At 45.4% G+C, this 16,908-nt stretch overlaps 1 protein-coding gene across 1 annotated transcript in view; it reads right to left on the bottom strand.

The window, feature by feature from the left end:
- LOC145339024 (transient receptor potential cation channel subfamily V member 1-like) overlaps positions 1-16,908 on the bottom strand; it is a 35,508-nt gene that overhangs the window by 14,563 nt on the left and 4,037 nt on the right. The window contains exons 3-9 of the mRNA XM_080183450.1: positions 14,283-14,435; positions 13,282-13,422; positions 10,294-10,592; positions 8,903-9,079; positions 7,099-7,257; positions 5,589-5,684; positions 484-557 (exon numbers count right to left, since the gene is read on the bottom strand). Of these exons, the coding sequence (XP_080039576.1) occupies positions 484-557; positions 5,589-5,684; positions 7,099-7,257; positions 8,903-9,079; positions 10,294-10,592; positions 13,282-13,422; positions 14,283-14,435 (1,099 nt within the window). The remainder of the gene's footprint in view (positions 1-483; positions 558-5,588; positions 5,685-7,098; positions 7,258-8,902; positions 9,080-10,293; positions 10,593-13,281; positions 13,423-14,282; positions 14,436-16,908) is intronic.

Genomic DNA, 16,908 nt, shown 5'->3' with positions numbered 1-16,908 from the left:
TTTAACCATTAACTACAACGATAGAAGCCCTACAGTGCAGAAATAGGCCATTCAGCCCATGAGTCTGTACTGACAGCAATCCAAGCCAGGTTCCGTTCTTTTAAGTCCACATATTAGCCTACTATTCCCCTGACACTAGGGTCAATTTAGCTTGGCCAACCCACCTAACCCGCACATTTCTGGATTGTGGGAGGAAACCGGAGCACCAGGAAGAAACCCACGCTGACGCAGGGAGAATATGCAAACTCCACACAGGCAGTGATCTGAGCCAGAACTAAACCTGGGTCCCTGGTGCCGTGAGGCAGCAGTGCTAACCACTGTGCGACTGTTTCCTTCCCTTGAAGGACGTTAATGAACCAGATGGGTTTTTATGACAATCAATGATAGTCTAGGTTTTATGTTCCCACATTGGGTAAGAAAGAGACAGAGGGAGAGACCGAGCACAGCAACAGCCAGGAAATGAAGAGGATGGGGGGGACTCACAATAAAATGTCACAATAACCATCAATTGTGATTGATTTTGGGGTTCGCCGTCTTCGCAGAAAAACTTCTTCGATCTGTGGAGTCAATTAAAACACTTCTTTTAAAAAGTAAGACTTTTCTTTCACATAATATCCTTCACAATCTCTACACGCCCCACAATATTGTACAGCCAATGAGCTTCTCAAAGGCAGTTAGGGATAGGAGTAAAAATGTTTCCTAACTCCCATGAAATTCTCTGCGGAACGTGGTGGTGAGCGCCTTCTTGAACCATGACAATCCATGCTGTGTAGATACACCCACAGTGCTGTGAGGGAGGGAGTTCTAGTGAAGGAACAGTGAGATAGTCAGGATTACGTAATTATAACAACTAAAATTTCTCTGTAGCCACAATAAAAGTTGGATTTCCACAATTTAATAGGTTAATTAGCGCAATAATTCCCATTTAATTCAGACCAATATTGAAACATAGGGCTCAGGATCAGGAGAAGGTCATTTGGCCCCTTGAACAGATGCTGCTGTTCCGTAAGATCATGGTAGGTGCAATCGTGGATTTATATGCACTCTCCTCTCTGTCCCTCCAATCTTTGATTTCTTTGTCCATCAAAAATCTAACTCAGCCTTCAATTTCTGTGACTAAACGCAACACAGAACAGATAGAATGATCAGAATAGCATGTGCCTACAAAAAACAAGCAAATCATACCATCTTCAGTAAGGTGTTTCTTTTCAAGTAGAAAGATTAAGATACTGTGATCTACTTGAATGGCAGGGAACAGAATCACGTGGCTGAATGGTTTCCTTCTCTTCCTTTCATTTTACACATTTGTGAGATATGGGTGTCACTGGCTGGCCAGCATTTATTACCCATCCCCAGTTATCCTTGAACTGAGTGGCTGCTCGGCCACTTCAGAGGGCAATTGAAAGTCAACCACATTGCTGTGGCTCTGGAATCACATATAGGCCAGGCCATGTAAGGACAGGAGATTTTCTTCCCAAAAGGACATTAGTGAACCAGATGGGTTTTACCTGACAGTCATGGTCATCAGTAGATTCTTAGTTCCAGATTTTTTTTTATTGAATTCAAATTCCACCAGCTACTGTGGTGGGATTTGAACCTGGGTCCCCAGGACATTAGCTGAGTTTCTGAATTAATAGTCTAGCAACAATACCACTAGGCCATTACCTTCCTAAATACTTCAGAGCTCATTAATCCTTCCTCTGTTACTAAGCCAGAAAAGATAAGGTAGTTGCTTGGAGTGCAGTGTTATAATTCCAGTTGATGTTACCATTGAATTACCACCAATGTCTCTACTTTCTCAGAAGACTAAGGAAATTTGGCATGTCCACTACGACTCTCACTAACTTTTACAGATGCCCCATAGAAAGCATTCTTTCTGGTTGTATCACAGCTTGGTATGGGCTCCTGCTCTGCCCAAGACCGCAAGGAACTACAAAAGGTCGTGAATGTATCCCAATCCCTCACGCAAACTAGCCTCCGTTGACTCTGTCTACACTTCCCGCTCCCTTGGCAAAGCAGCCAGCATAATTAAGGACCCCACAGCCCGGATATTCTCTCTTCCACCTTCTCCCATCAGGAAAAAGATACAAAAGTCTGAGATCACATACCAACCAACTCAAGAATAGCTTCTTCCTTGCTGCTGTCAGACTTTTAAATGGACCTGCTTCGCATTAAGTTGATCTTTCTCTACAGCCTAGACTGTAACACTACATTCTGCACTCCTTTGTTTCCTTCTCCATGAATGGTATGTTTTGTCTGTATAATGCGTAAGAAACAATACTTTTTGCTGTATGTTAATACAAATCAAATCAAATCAAAAAAAATCACAAGACTGTCAGATTCCAGACAAGAACCCAGCACGACAGATCCGAGCTTTGGTTTTTTATTAGGAGATATGGATGAGCAATTACAGGACTGCCGACTGACTTTTAACAAAAGAATAAAACTTTAATAAATATGGAAAGATTAACAATAATATACTACTCCTTCACCCCTGCTATCCCTTCATAGATACACTCAGATTTACAAAGGTAACACAAGTTACAGAATGTATCTTGTATTCAAATGTCCTCAGTACACAGTCTGTGTAAATCAATCAGTGAAATGTGGTCAGACACGCCACTCTCTGAAACCAGATGCCACCCAATTCAATCTCTGTGGCTCTCTTCTCGATTCCCCAGATGCTCATCACTGGAACTCTGACTTCCACATGAGGGTTTCCAAACTCAACTCTCAAAAAGAACACACTTTTCAATCTTCTCCCACACAAGGCTTTCTGTCGGCTGCCTTCACCAAGGATCCACATCCATGATTTCAACCTCTTTTCAGTATTCCTATACCTTGGATCACCACGTGCATTCATTATCCACACAATCTCTCAGGTACCAGTCACATTAACAGAATACCTCTGCTTCACCGGCTGCATTAAGGTGTCACCCACTTTCGGGTCACAACGGATGTCTTGTTTTTTGCTGGCTACCTTCTCCAGGTCTGCACCAAGCAGCTCTGTCTTTTACTGGGAGCCTCTTGCTCTGCTCCTGACTTTTGTGCCTAGTACCTTTTTTCGATTCTGATTCTTTGTCTTTTGAATTTGGTTTTCCAGGGGTGTTCCTCCTTTGTCATTCCCTTGTTTCTGGAACTTTCTGTTCTTTAGATTCTGTGACGTGTTTTCTGTCCCTCTGTATTCTCCTGCCTGGTATTGGCAGTGTCTGTGGAAAGCTTCTTGCTGGTTCCAACTGAAGCTAAGATGCTTCTGCTATTCAATGTACATCTCTGGTCGATAGGCAACAGCTTAGTTTTTTTTAAATCCTGTGTTTGCTTTAAGGGACATAAAACCTGACTGCAATGCATGGAAAGCTTAAAGTGGAACTAAATTCGATGGATGTGTAGGGACCTTCGTTTGACATGAAGCTAACTGAAGTTTTGACTCTTTCTTAGCACACAAATATAGAAGCACAAATTAAGCTTAAATGAAGACCTTATTCTGAATACACATCGTACAATGACTGGACCACCATATTCTGCACTCTCTCCTTTCCTTCTCCCCTATGTACAGTATGCTTTGCCTTCTCTTTTATTCATTTGTGGGACATGAGCGTCACTGACTGTCAGCATTTATTGCCCATCCCTAGCTGCTCTTGAGACTTTATAGTGATTGATTTACACAGACTGTATACTGAGAATATTTGAATATAAGACACATTCTGTAACTTGTGTTACCCTTGTAAATCTGAGTGGATCTATGAAGGGTTATCAGGGGTGAAGACAATAATTTCCATATTTATTAAATGTTTTATTCTTTAGTTAGAAGTCAGTCAGCAGTCCTGTAATTACTCATCCACATCTCCCAATAAAAAACAAAAGCTCGGATCTCATGTTGGGTTCTTGTCTGGAATCTGACAACCTTATGATTTTTTTTGATTTGATTTGATTTGATTTATTCTTGTCACATGTATTAACATACAGTGAAAAGTATTGGTTCTTGCGCATTACAGAGACAAAACATACCATTCATGGAGAAGGAAACGAAAGGCTGCCGAATGTAGTGTTACAGTCACAGCTCGGACCATTTCACATTGCTGTGGCTCTGGAGTCACAGCTAGGCCAGACCGGGTAAGGACAGCAGGTTTTCTTCCCTAAAGGACATCAGTGAACCAGGTGGGTTTTTCCAACAATGGTTTCATGGTCATCAGTAGATACTAAATTCCAGATTGTTTTAATTGAATTCAAATGCCTCCATTTGCACGGTGGGATTCCAAGTCCCCAGAGCATTAGCTGAGCTAGCGATAATATCACAAGGCCATCACTGCTCCCTATAGCGCGCAAGAAACAATACTTTTCACAGTATACCAATGCATTTGATAATAATAAATAAAATCAAAATTTAGATTTTTCAACGATCTCTGCGTCTTAAAAATAGAATTTGAATATCACTGAGACAGAGCCATGTTATTAAAGCTTTTGGTCCTGCGCTCATCACTACAGATGCAAGAATACCAAACCTCAAAGCCAGTAGCAACAACAGTGGTATTCTCTGTGAACAGGATGCTGCCAACAAGCCAAAAAAACTATTTTCCCACCACAGAAACGCGCAATGTGGTAAACAGATTTCAGTGCCGGTGTGAGGCTAGGGAAGGAGATCTAATGACTGGTGGATCGTATCAGATAGCATGTCCCTTTGGCAGTTCACAACAAGCCAAGTACCGACCACACTCAACCGACGCACGTTTGCAGAACTCAAAACGTAGGGCGGACTTTTACCAGTACGTCTGCCCGAGGTTCGTACGATCCCACCCAATGCCAATGGAGAATCCGTTCTCCGAGCCTTGCCCACCACCCGGAATCAGGGCAGGCGTGCCAGTAAAATTCGGGCCATGGTCTTGATGTGATTCTTTGATTGGACAACACTTACGAAACAATCCTGATTTTGCTCAAAATGACACTGGTATCAATTGAATGTTATCAGTCAGACTCACAGTGTGGGTCACTTGTTAGACGCTACATGTATTCACACACAGGGCTCTGTCCCTGGTAAACAGAGAAAACATATCCATGTCCTGCACATCCTTCAACTAACTCTCAACTGAACAGAAATAATTCCTCTGAGGCCAGTGCTCCCTTCACCACATCTAGATTTATTTACCTAGTCAGCAACACTCACACAGCTACTTCCTTGCACCAAGTATAAACCCAGAGTGCCAGTAACCCTGACACGCTATAATATGTACACATGCAGGGCTCCCTGATTGAGCAAACCAATACTGCCTTAATCTGGGAGCTCGTATTCTAAGAGGTCCACATTGTGGGCCTCGTTAAAGTCATTACATAAACAATAGTTTAGGGTACAGCAGTTCTTTCCCCGACCAACCAGAGTCAAAGGTTTGAATTTATAAAACATTTGGCAGTTAACTGTTCCCTGGTACATTCTCTATGGCAATTCAGAGTTCACTAGTGAACCAATCAGCACCCTCTTCTCATGCAGTATAAATTGTTGCTTCACTTTGAGATCTATCCTGATGAGTACAGGATGAAAAGCTTTGATGACCTGTTTAACAACAAAAATATCAATGAACTTGCACAAGACTCACCCCTTGAAAGAAAAGGTACAGTGCTCCAAGGATCGTCGTGACTTGTCCAGCAACCCGCAGGTAGCCTTTTACTGTGGCCTCAATTTTAAAAGGGGGCTGTGTGAGGAATAAAGTGAAACAATGTTTTACTGGGGAGGATATGTGCAGAGTTGATGTGAGGATTCATCTCCTACACATCACCATGACTGAGAGAACAAGGCTACATTTACAAGAACGCCAAACTATAGTGCAACAAACTGAGTGAGTGGACAGCCAATTACCTGACCCTCTGACAGTGCGGCACTCCCTCAGCACGGACCCTCTGACAGTGCGGCACTCCCTCAGCACTGACCCTCTGACAGTGCGGCACTCCCTCAGCACTGACCCTCTGACAGTGCGGCGCTCCCTCAGCACTGACCCTCTGACAGTGCGGCACTCCCTCAGCACTGACCCTCTGACAGTGCGGCACTCCCTCAGCACTGACCCTCTGACAGTGCGGCACTCTCTCAGCACTGACCCTCTGACAGTGCGGCACTCCCTCAGCACTGACCCTCTGACAGTGCGGCACTCTCTCAGCACTGACCCTCTGACAGCGCGGCACTCCCTCAGCACTGACCCTCTGACAGTGCGGCACTCCCTCAGCACTGACCCTCTGACAGTGCGGCACTCCCTCAGCACTGACCCTCTGACAGTGCGGCACTCTCTCAGCACTGACCCTCTGACAGTGCGGCACTCCCTCAGCACTGACCCTCTGACAGTGCGGCACTCTCTCAGCACTGACCCTCTGACAGTGCGGCACTCCCTCAGCACTGACCCTCTGACAGTGTGGCACTCCCTCAGCACTGACCCTCTGACAGTACGGCACTCCCTCAGTACTGACCCGCTGACAGTGCGGCACTCCCTCAGTACTGACCCCCTGAAAGTGCGGCACTGCCTCAGTACTGACCCTCTGACAGTGCGGCACTCCCTCAGTACTGACCCTCTGACAGTGCGGCACTCCCTCAGTACTGACCCTCTGACAGTGCGGCACTCCCTCAATACTGACCCCCTGAAAGTGCGGCACTGCCTCAGTACTGACCCTCTGACAGTGTGGCACTCCCTCAGTACTGACCCTCTGACAGTGCGGCACTCCCTCAGTACTGACCCTCTGACAGTGCGGCACTCCCTCAGTACTGACCCTCTGACAGTGCGGCACTCCCTCAGTACTGACCCTCTGACAGTGCGGCACTCCCTCAGTACTGACCCTCTGACAGTGCGGCACTCCCTCAGCACTGACCCTCTGACAGTGCGGCACTCCCTCAGTACTGACCCTCTGACAGTGCGGCACTCCCTCAGCACTGACCCTCTGACAGTGCGGCACTCCCTCAGCACTGACCCTCTGACAGTGCGGCACTCCCTCATATTGCACTGAGTGTCTGCCTGCTTTCAAGGCTCTGAGAGAGCTTCAAGCCCATGACCTTCTCACTCGGGGAGTTCAATACTTGTGAGTAAATCAGACATGCGCAGGTCAGTTTGAGGAAGGTAGCTGCACCTTGGCATCTTCAATCCTGTTGTAGGCTGTGGTGGTGAAGATGATCATGTAGGTCAAATAAATGAAGAACTTCACATAGAAGATGTAGCTGGCAAAGGTGTTCCACTTGTCCTGCAATAGGTGCTTCAGTGGCTCCAGGCTTAACATCTCATGTCGGTTCTGAGAAGATATAAACAAATCAGTTCACAAGGCTGTTAGTTAATCCCCGATACAAACCCCAGCATTGGACTCCGAGGTCTGGAAGGAGGATTGGTTTAATGAGGGCAAATTATCGCACAGGCATAGTGGGCCACTGGGCTTCTAAGCACTGTTCATAACCGTGGGGCAAAACAGAGGGAGCTTTCCTCTGTATCTAACCCCGTGCTGTACCTGTCCTGGGAGTGTTTGATGGGGGACAGTGTAGAGGGAGCTTTCCTCTGTATCTAACCCCATGCTGTACCTGTCCTGGGACTGCTTGATGGGGACAGTGTAGAGGGAGCTTTACTCTGTATCTAACCCCGTGCTGTACCTGTCCTGGGAGTGTTTGATGGAGGACAGTGTAGAGGGAGCTTTCCTCTGTATCTAACCCCGTGCTGTACCTGTCCTGGGACTGCTTGATGGGGACAGTGTAGAGGGAGCTTTCCTCTGTATCTAACCCTGTGCTGTACCTGCCCTGGGAGTGTTTGATGGGGGACAGTGTAGAGGGAGCTTTACTCTGTACCTAACCCCGTGCTGTACCTGTCCTGGGAGTGTTTAATGGGGACAGTGTAGAGGGAGCTTTACTCTGTACCTAACCATGGAAATATTGAATCTGTGAGAAAACAGAAAAAGATTGGCAAAACAGAGAAATAATATTCCCAAAAGGCCTAAGGATCTCTGATATGTACAGGGTACATATTGTAAGCTAATCATTATCTGGAGTTTTCAGATAGAGTCAGAGATGTTACCAGCATGGAAATAGGCCCTTTGGCCCAACTTGTTCGTGCCACCCAGTTTCTCCCACTAAGCTAATCCCAATTGCCCGCATTTGGCCTATATCCATCTTACCCATGTAACTGTCTTTTTAAAAGACAAAATTGTACCTGCCTCTACTACTACCTCTGGCAGCTTGTTCCAGACACTCACCACCCTCTGAATGAAAAAAATGCCCCTTTGGACCCTTTTCTATCTCTTCCCTCTTATTTTCAATCTATGCTCTCTAGTTTTAGACTCCCCTATCTTTGGGAAAAGATACTGACTATCTAGCTGATCTATGTCCCTTATTATTTTATAGACCTCTATATGATCACCCCTCAGCCTTCTGTGCTCCAAAGAAAAAAGTCCCAGTCTATCCAGCCTCTCCTCATGACTCAAACCATCAAGTCGCAGTAGCATCCGAGTAAACCTTATCTATGCCTCTCATTATTTTATAGATTTCTATAAGATCACTCCTTAGTCTCTTACAGATCACATCCATCTGGATATTATGCTCACAGAACCATAGATGGACATGGCACTGAACAAGGTGATTTGATCTATTAGACCCCCTCACACCCATCGTCCTTCAAATATTCCCTCTCCCTCAGCTGATGCAGTAATCTGTTGAAAGTTCATGCTTCTGTTGACTTTGGATGAAAAGTGCCTTCTGATCTAATGGCATTGGATGTTACAGATAGTTCTATGGCTTGGTAGGTATAGATGTGATCGGTGCAACTTGTGGGCCGAAGGGCCTGTTTGTGCTGTAGTGTTCTATATTCTATCTCCCCTTTTACCTTTTTACGGCCGATTATATTAAACCTGCCCCCTCAGGTTACTGCCCCCTTGTCAGATAATGCAGGGAACGTACCGGAGTCTCACTGCCATACACGATAATCTCCAACACCGATTTCTCCTCGTATGTATCGAGGGCGGAGAGGTCGTACAGCGAGGAGTGAACTGGTCCATACGCCCATTCCGTAAATTTCCTGGACAGGTGGCGACATTCCTCATCATTGATCTCCCTCCCAATGATGTGTTTCAACACCTGAAAATCAGACAGCTTTCAACAAAATGTACATCCAAGCGGGGGGGCTTTACAGAGCATAATGTCTCAATGTGGTCATCATCTCTGTGGCAGCTCTGATGGTGGGTCAGTGCTGAGGTTGTGTCGGACTGTCAGAAGGTCAGTACTGAGGGAGTGCCGTGCTGTCAGAGGGTCAGTATTAATGGAGTGCTGTATTGTCAGAGGGTCAGTATTGAGGGAGGGCCACGCTGTCAGAGGATCAGTACTGAGGGAGTGCTGCACCGTCAGAGGGTCAGTACTGACGGAGTGTCACACTGTCAGGGGTCAGTACCAAGGGAATGTTGCACTGTCAGAGGGTCAGTACAGAGGGAGCGCTGCACTGTCAGAGGGTCAGTATTGAGGGAGCGCTGCTATGTTAGTGGGCCTGTAGTGATCGGATCTCTGTATTGTTGGAAGTACCACCTTTAGAATGAGATGCTGAATTGAAATTTTGGAGCGGATTTCCTCCAGTGTCCCGGCCAATATATATTCCCCAACTCAGGTTACTGATGTCGATAATCAGGTCAGAATAACTCTGCAGGACGTATTGAGAGTCTCTCTTTGTTGCTCTTTGTTTTTCTATCATCCCTTGCAGACAATAATCCTTTTCCCAGCGCATTTTGTGAGCTTTTCCAAACTCCCTCTGTTACTGTGATGGATTCTTATCCTCAATGTCTGTAGCAATATTTTTATCAACTTCTCACTGTGTTACAATCTTCCCTGTCTCTCTGTCAATCACTCTCTGTCTTTCTGAAGTATATCACTTCCTCTGAATTGGTGTTTCTCTCTTTCTTACTTCTGGTATCACTTTCAATCTTTTAGTTTACATCTGTTTTGTACAAGCTTTATCTGTCTGTCTGGTTCAGTGTCCCAGTCCCTCGTTCTCCGTGTGATAATGTCACAATCTCTTTGCGTTCTGTCTGTCACAGGTTCTCTGTTATTTTCTGTTTTGCTGTTATATCGACCCTGCCTCTCTTACAGTTTCTCCTGCATTCATACCCTGAATTTCTGTAATTTTTACCACAGCTGAAGTGGAGATTTAATCCTGTCACCTATAACTTCTTCAGAACATTGAAAATATTAAAATGGCTTTGAGCTCTGATGATGTGAAGTTAATGAAAGAAGTTTTAGACTTTCCTTGCAACAAGAGGCCACTTTGGTACACAAATAGCGGCCTCACTGCCCCCTCCACTTACCTCGATTTTGCCCGTCTTTGCAGCCAATTTGATGGGAGTCAGCCCCTTCTTGTTCTTCACACCTTCCAGGTTCAGCTCTGGCTTGATCTTCACCCCCATCCTCAGCAGGTAATTGTACATCTGGGTGACAAACTTGGTGTTCTCCTTGGTGTTATCAGAGATGGACACCAGCGCATGGAGCACATTGTTCCCTATTGAGTCTGTGGCTGCGATATCTGCCGGGTGATAGGGGTTTTCCAGCAAGTGTGTCACTACTTCCAACTGGTTTGTGCAGGCGGCCAGAGACAGAGGCAGCTCCCCTATTGGAGGAAGAGATCCAGTCACCAGAACAACAGTTATACACCAGTTGTACAGCACCCTTAAACACATTAAGGGAATTTCACAGTTTTACCATCAGACCCAATTTGATACTGAGACTCACCAACTTTTACAGATGCACCATAGAAAACATTCTTTCTGGATGTAAAGTTAAAGTTTATTTATTAGTCACAAGTAAGGCTTACATTAACACTGCGATGACATTACTGTGAAATTCCCCTAGTCGCCACAGTCCAGCGCCTGTTCAGGTCAATGCACCTGACCAGCATATCTTTCAGAATGAGGGAGGAAACTGGAGCACTCGGAGGAAACCCACACAGACATGGGGAGAACATGCAAACTCCACACAGACAGTGACCCAAGCCTGGAATCGAACCCAGGTTCCCGGCTCTGTGAAGCAACAGTGCTAATCACTGTGCTACCATGCTGCCCAATGTATCACAGCTTGGTATGGCTCCTGCTCTGACCAAGACTTCATGAAACTACAAAGGGCTGTGAATGAAGCCCAGTCCATCATGCAAACCAGCCCCCCATCTACTGCCTTGGAAAAGCAGCCAGCATAATTAAGGACCCTCATGCACCCCAGACATTCTCTCTTCCACCTTCTTCCATTGGAAAAAAAATACAAAAGTCTGAGACCAAGTACCAACCAACTGAAGAACAGCTTCTTCCCTGTTGCCATTAGACTTTTGAATGGACTTACCTAGCATTAAGTTGATCTTTCTCTACACCCCAGCTATGACTGTAACATTCTGCACTCTCTTCTTTCCTTCCCTATGTACGGTATGCTTTGTTCATAGTGTACAAGAAATAATACTTTTCACTGTATGTTAATACATGACAATAATAAATCAAATCAAATAAGGTCAAATTAGGATTAGTGACCCAAAGCTTAGTCAAAGAGGGAGGTTTTAAGGAGCTGAGAGAGAGAGAGAGAGGTTCTAGGAGGGAATTCCAGACCTTCAGATCCAGGCAGCTGAAGGTTTGGTTGCCAACGTGGGGTGACTGAAACTGACAATGTGAAAAGGCCAGAATCAAAGAGAGCTTGCAGGATTGTGGAGCTGGAGTGAAGCACAGGGACGAGGCCATGGAGGGATTTGAAAACAAGGATGAGAAACTGGGGCATCACTGGGAGCTAATGTTGATGAATGAACACGAGGGTAAGTGAAACTTGGCGCAAGTTAGAACATGGGCAGCACAGCTTTGGATCAGCTCAAGCTTGTGTTGTGAGGAAAATAGGAGGCAGGTCAGGGAATTGTTAGAATAGTCCAGTCAAGAGATAACAAAGGGATAAATGAGGGTTTGAGCAGCAGATAAACACATGAAAAGGCAGAGATAATGTTTCAGAGGAGGAAATAAGTAGTTCTGGTTTTGGAGGAGTTATGGGGTCAGAAGCTTGTTCTGAGTCTGATTCAGTTTTTGACAATTGGTAGGGAGAGGGATGGAGCCAGTGATGAGCAGAGATGGTGATGGTAATATCACTGAACTAATAACCCAGAGGCACAGGCTTCTACACCAAGGGGACACAATTTCAAATCCCAGTTCAGAACTGGTGGAATTTGAATTAAATGAATAAATCTGGAATTGAAAGCTTGTTTGATTTGATTTGATTTATTATTCTTACATGTATTAACATACAGTGATAAGTATTGTTTCTTGCATGCTATACAGACAAAGCATACCGTTCACAGAGAAGGAAACAAGACAGTGCAGAAGGTAGTGTTACAGTCATAGCTAGGGTGCAGAGAAAGATCAACTTAATGCAAGGTAGGTTCATTCAACAGTGTGACAGCAGCAAGGAAGAAGCTGTTCTTGAGTCCGTTGGTACATGACTTCAGACTTTTGTATCTTTTTCCCGATGGAAGAAGGTGGAAGAGAGAATGTCCGGGGTGCATGGGGTCTTTAATTATGCTGGCTGCTTTGCCAAGGCAGCGGCAAGTGCAGGCAGAGTCAATGGATGGGAAGCTGCTTTGCGCGATGGACTGGGCTACATTCATGACTTTTTGTAGTTCTTTGCAGTATTGGGCAGAGCAGGAGCCCATACCAAGCTGTGATACAATCAGTAAGAATGCTTTCTATGGTACATCTATAAAAGTTGGTGAGAGTTGTAGCTGACATGCCAAATTTCCTTAGTCTTCTGAGAAAGTAGAGGCATTGGTGGGCCTTTTTAATTATTGCTCCTGTGTGGGGGGACTAGGACAGATTGTTGGTGATATGGACACCTAAAAACTTGAAGCTCTCAGCCCTTTCTACTTTGTCCCCATTGATGTCGACAGGGGCATGTTCTCCTCATGTCTCATAACAGTGACCATGACAACTATCAGCATTGTTGTAAAAACCCATCTGCTTCACTAATGTCCTTTGGGGAAGGAAATCTGCCGTCCTTACTTGGTTCTGGCCTACATGTGACTCCAGACCCCCAGCGATGTGGTTGACTTTTAATTACCCTCTGAAATAGTCTTGCAAGAGCAATTGGGGAGGGCAACAAATGCTGGTCTTGCCAGTGATGCCCAGATTAGGGATGGCAGAGTTATGGGACTTACTGGGAGTGTGTGTGTCTGTGTGAATTTTCTCAGTGGTCTTTGTCAGGGTTTTTTTGTTCTAATTGCTTCCTCCCTGCCACCCCAGCCCCAGCAATCCACATTGTAACCCGCGTTGCTCTGCTCTCACCAAAATAAAATCCAGCTTGCCCTTTGTTTTGCATGAAGAATATCCCGTTGGCCCTGGCATGGACATCAGCACCATTCTGAAGCAGGAGGGCCACAAAATGCAAACAGCGGCGCTCAATGGCGATGTGCAGCGCAGTCTGACCTGGGGTGGGATTCACAAGAAGTTATTCAGCAGACTGACAGAGCGACACTTGGAACAGATCATAGAGTCAAACAGTGGCTCTTAAACTGGTGTGTGTGTGTGTGTGTGTGTGTGTGTAAGAGGGTGTGTGAGGGTATGTGTTAGTGTGTGTGTGTGTGTGTGTGCACATGCGCGCATGTGTGCGCGCGTGTGTGTGTGCATGTGTGTGCATGTGTGCGCATGTGTGTGTGCATGTGTGTGTGTGGGCGTGTGGGTGCGTGTGTGTGAGGGTGTGTATGTGTGTGTGTGTGTATGTGGGTGTGTGTATGAGGATGTGTGTTTGTGTGTGAGGGTATGTGTTAGTGTGTGTGTGAGGGCGTGTGTGTGTGTATGAAGTGTGTATGCGTGAAGGTGTTTATGTGTGTGAGAGAGTGTGTGTGTGAGTGTGTGAGGGTGTGTGTGCGTGTGCATGTGTGAGGATGTGTGTGAGGTTGTGTGTGTGCGCATGTGTGTATGTGTGCAAGCGTGTGGATGTGTGTGTGGGTGTACATGAGCGTCTGTGTGAGGGAGCGTGGTGTATGTGGAGTGGCCTGTGATGGTTAAAGGTAATAATGTAATCTATGTTTTCCGCAGCTAATATTAATCCACCCTCAGGCAATCCCTGTAAATATTAACACACTACACAGGGGATCATTGGAAATATTAACTCATGCCCAGGGAATATCACTGTAAATATTACAAATTCCAGGGAATCCCTGTAGTTACTGAAATATTCCCAGGGTTATCTCGGTCGGGTCACCGCTCTGCCATCTGTTTTGTTGAATCCCAGCAGCTTTGTCAGTTCCCAGGAGACCCTGCCTGCCGCTGTGAGCAGTGCGTACCCTTGTAGTAGCTGTCACTATAGGCCGTGTTGATCAGTTGCTTCAGGTTGTCAGTTTTCTCCGCGATTTCCAGGAGCACGGGGATAGTATCGTTCTGCTGGTTTGTCAGGTTTAACAGTGCCTTCAACAAAACCGTTTTCCCAGTGTCTGGGTCTGAAAGGCATAACACGAGAGATTGTAACAGAACCCTGCAGCCCGTCAAAATGTTCCTTTCAGCGTCCCCACTGGAGCTCTGTCCATATTTACCACGGGGTCAGGAGGACAGCATTCAACATCTTGGGATTATTCTGCCACTGAATCATTCAGGTCCGCAATCGCTGGAGGTGGCAGGATAGATTGAGAAAGGGGTTAATAAAGCTCATGGGACCCTGAGCTTTATAAATAGGGACATGGAGTTATGATAAACATTTATAAAACTCTGATTCAAGTGTATCTGCAGTGCTGTGTGCAGTTCTCAGCAATACACCTGAAGGAGGGTGTGAAGGGAATGAGAGAGGGCGCAGAAAAGATTTACTAGACTTGGTCCCAGGATGAAGGATTTCTGTTATACAGAGAGATTGGAAAAAGTGGAACTGTTTCACTTGGAGAGGAGGTTGGGAGGAGATTTGATAGATGAGATCAAAATCATGGTGGGGGGTGGGAGGGTGCGGAAATGGTCTGAACAGATGGAGAGAAACTGTTCCCAGTGGTGGAAGGGAGAAGATTTATGATGATTAGCAGAAGTACTAAGGGTAATATGAGGGAAATCTTTTTACGCAGTGAATATTTAGGATCAGGAATGTGTTGCCTGAGAGTATGATGGAGGCAGGCTCTGTTAGATCAAAGTGTTCAATAATTATCTGAAGAGTTTTAGAGTTACTCAGGGTAAAGGCAGGAGGAGTGGGAGGAGGTAGGCTGCTCTAGCAAAGGGCCAGCACAAATATAATGGGTCAAATTGCCACCTACTTTGCCACAACCATCTAAGATTCTGTGATTATGCGGATCTGTATCATAACTCCATCCACCCAATTTAGTTCTGTAACTTTTAATATTCTTTGTCTCATAAAGATCTATAAATCAGTTGACCCACAGACTATTTTGGGAGACAGAATTCCAGATGTCACCTGCTTTGTGTGAAGAAATACTTCCGGACTGCACCCATGGAAGGACCTTTTTCTATGATTTTTAAGGTTATGCCTCCTAACAGAAGTCCTAACAGGGTGGCACGGTGGTTAGCACTGCTGCCTCACAGCGCCAAGGACCTGGTTTCAAATCCCGGTTTGGATCACTGTCCATGTGGAGTTTGCACATTCTCCTTGTGTCTGCAAAATTCTCAGGGGAGAATTCAGCCATCAGCAACCTCGAGTGTGAGGAGTTTGCTTCTGTTGAATACCTGGGTACAAACAACACTTGGCACTAAGAATACTCATGCTTTCAAGTTTTAATAACTTATGCACAAGTGAGAACACAATACAGTACAAAGCATTGCAGGGTATTCTGTTGATTCATATAGAAAGTATAACAGTTATAGTTCACTGTATCTTGCTTCTAGGAATTTTGTTATTGAAAAGAGTCTTATTTTCATCCTGTGGCCAAGCTTGGAAGCAGAGTTTATGGAACTAACACAAGGTTTAGATTTAGTCATTTATCCTGAGTAGGTAAGTGCTGGCCTCACTAAAGGCCTTGTTTTGCTAATAATCATTTTTCATTAGAATCATAGAAACCCGACAAAGCAGAGAGAGAGGCCACATGGCCCATTGAGACTGCACTGACTACAATTCCACCCAGGCCCTACTCCCATATCCCAACATATTTTACCCACTAATCTCTCTAACCTACTCAGGACACCAAGGGGCAATTTTAGCATGGCCAATTAACCCGCACATCTTTGGACTGTGGGAGGAAACCAGAGAAAACCCACGTAGACACGAGGAGAATGTGCAAGTTCCACACAGACAGTGACCCAAGCCGGGAATCGAACCTGGGCCTCTGGCACTGTGAAGCAGCAGTGTTAACCACTTAACTTCACAGGGTTGTTTGTTAAAACTTAATTTCCACAATTGTTGTAACTTAATGGCCAGAATTTTACCGGCACGCCTCCACAGCACCGATTCCGTGGGAGGGCGAGGCTCGGAGAACGGCATTTTCCATTGGTCTCGAGCGGGATTGTACGAACCTCAGGCTGCCATATACGTGTCGTAAAAGTCCGCCCATTTTTCCATACCAGCTTCTGCATTTTAAAGCTGCTTTTAACTATTCTTTCACGATATTTATTGCTTTATTTGAAGTGAGCATCCTTAATCTTGTAGAACATAGAAACAGAATTAAATATTTGGCCATCATTGGAATCACTGCTTCATTCTCACATTTAAGTTCCTGCTGTGGCTGTAATTTTAGCTGATATCGTGCGAATCTGTACCCACAGCAGCATCTTATCCTGCTGTCATCTAGGAAGAACTCAATATTTGGTTCCTCTTTCATAATGCACCACTGTCTCTGGAGAGGGACACAAACCCACAAGCTTCTGAGTCAGACACACGAGTGATACTCGCTGAGCCATGGCCCACAGGGCGAATCTCTTAAGTTTAAGGTTACTTATTAGTGTCACAAGTCGGATTACTTTAACACTGCAATGAAATTACTGTGA

The sequence above is a fragment of the Carcharhinus amblyrhynchos genome, unplaced genomic scaffold (genome assembly GCF_965287045.1).
Source record: "Carcharhinus amblyrhynchos unplaced genomic scaffold, sCarAmb.v2.hapA chromosome_291, whole genome shotgun sequence".
Lineage (NCBI taxonomy): Eukaryota > Metazoa > Chordata > Chondrichthyes > Carcharhiniformes > Carcharhinidae > Carcharhinus > Carcharhinus amblyrhynchos.
Note: the sequence above shows the minus strand (reverse complement) of the source record. Positions and strands in the feature narration are given on the sequence as shown.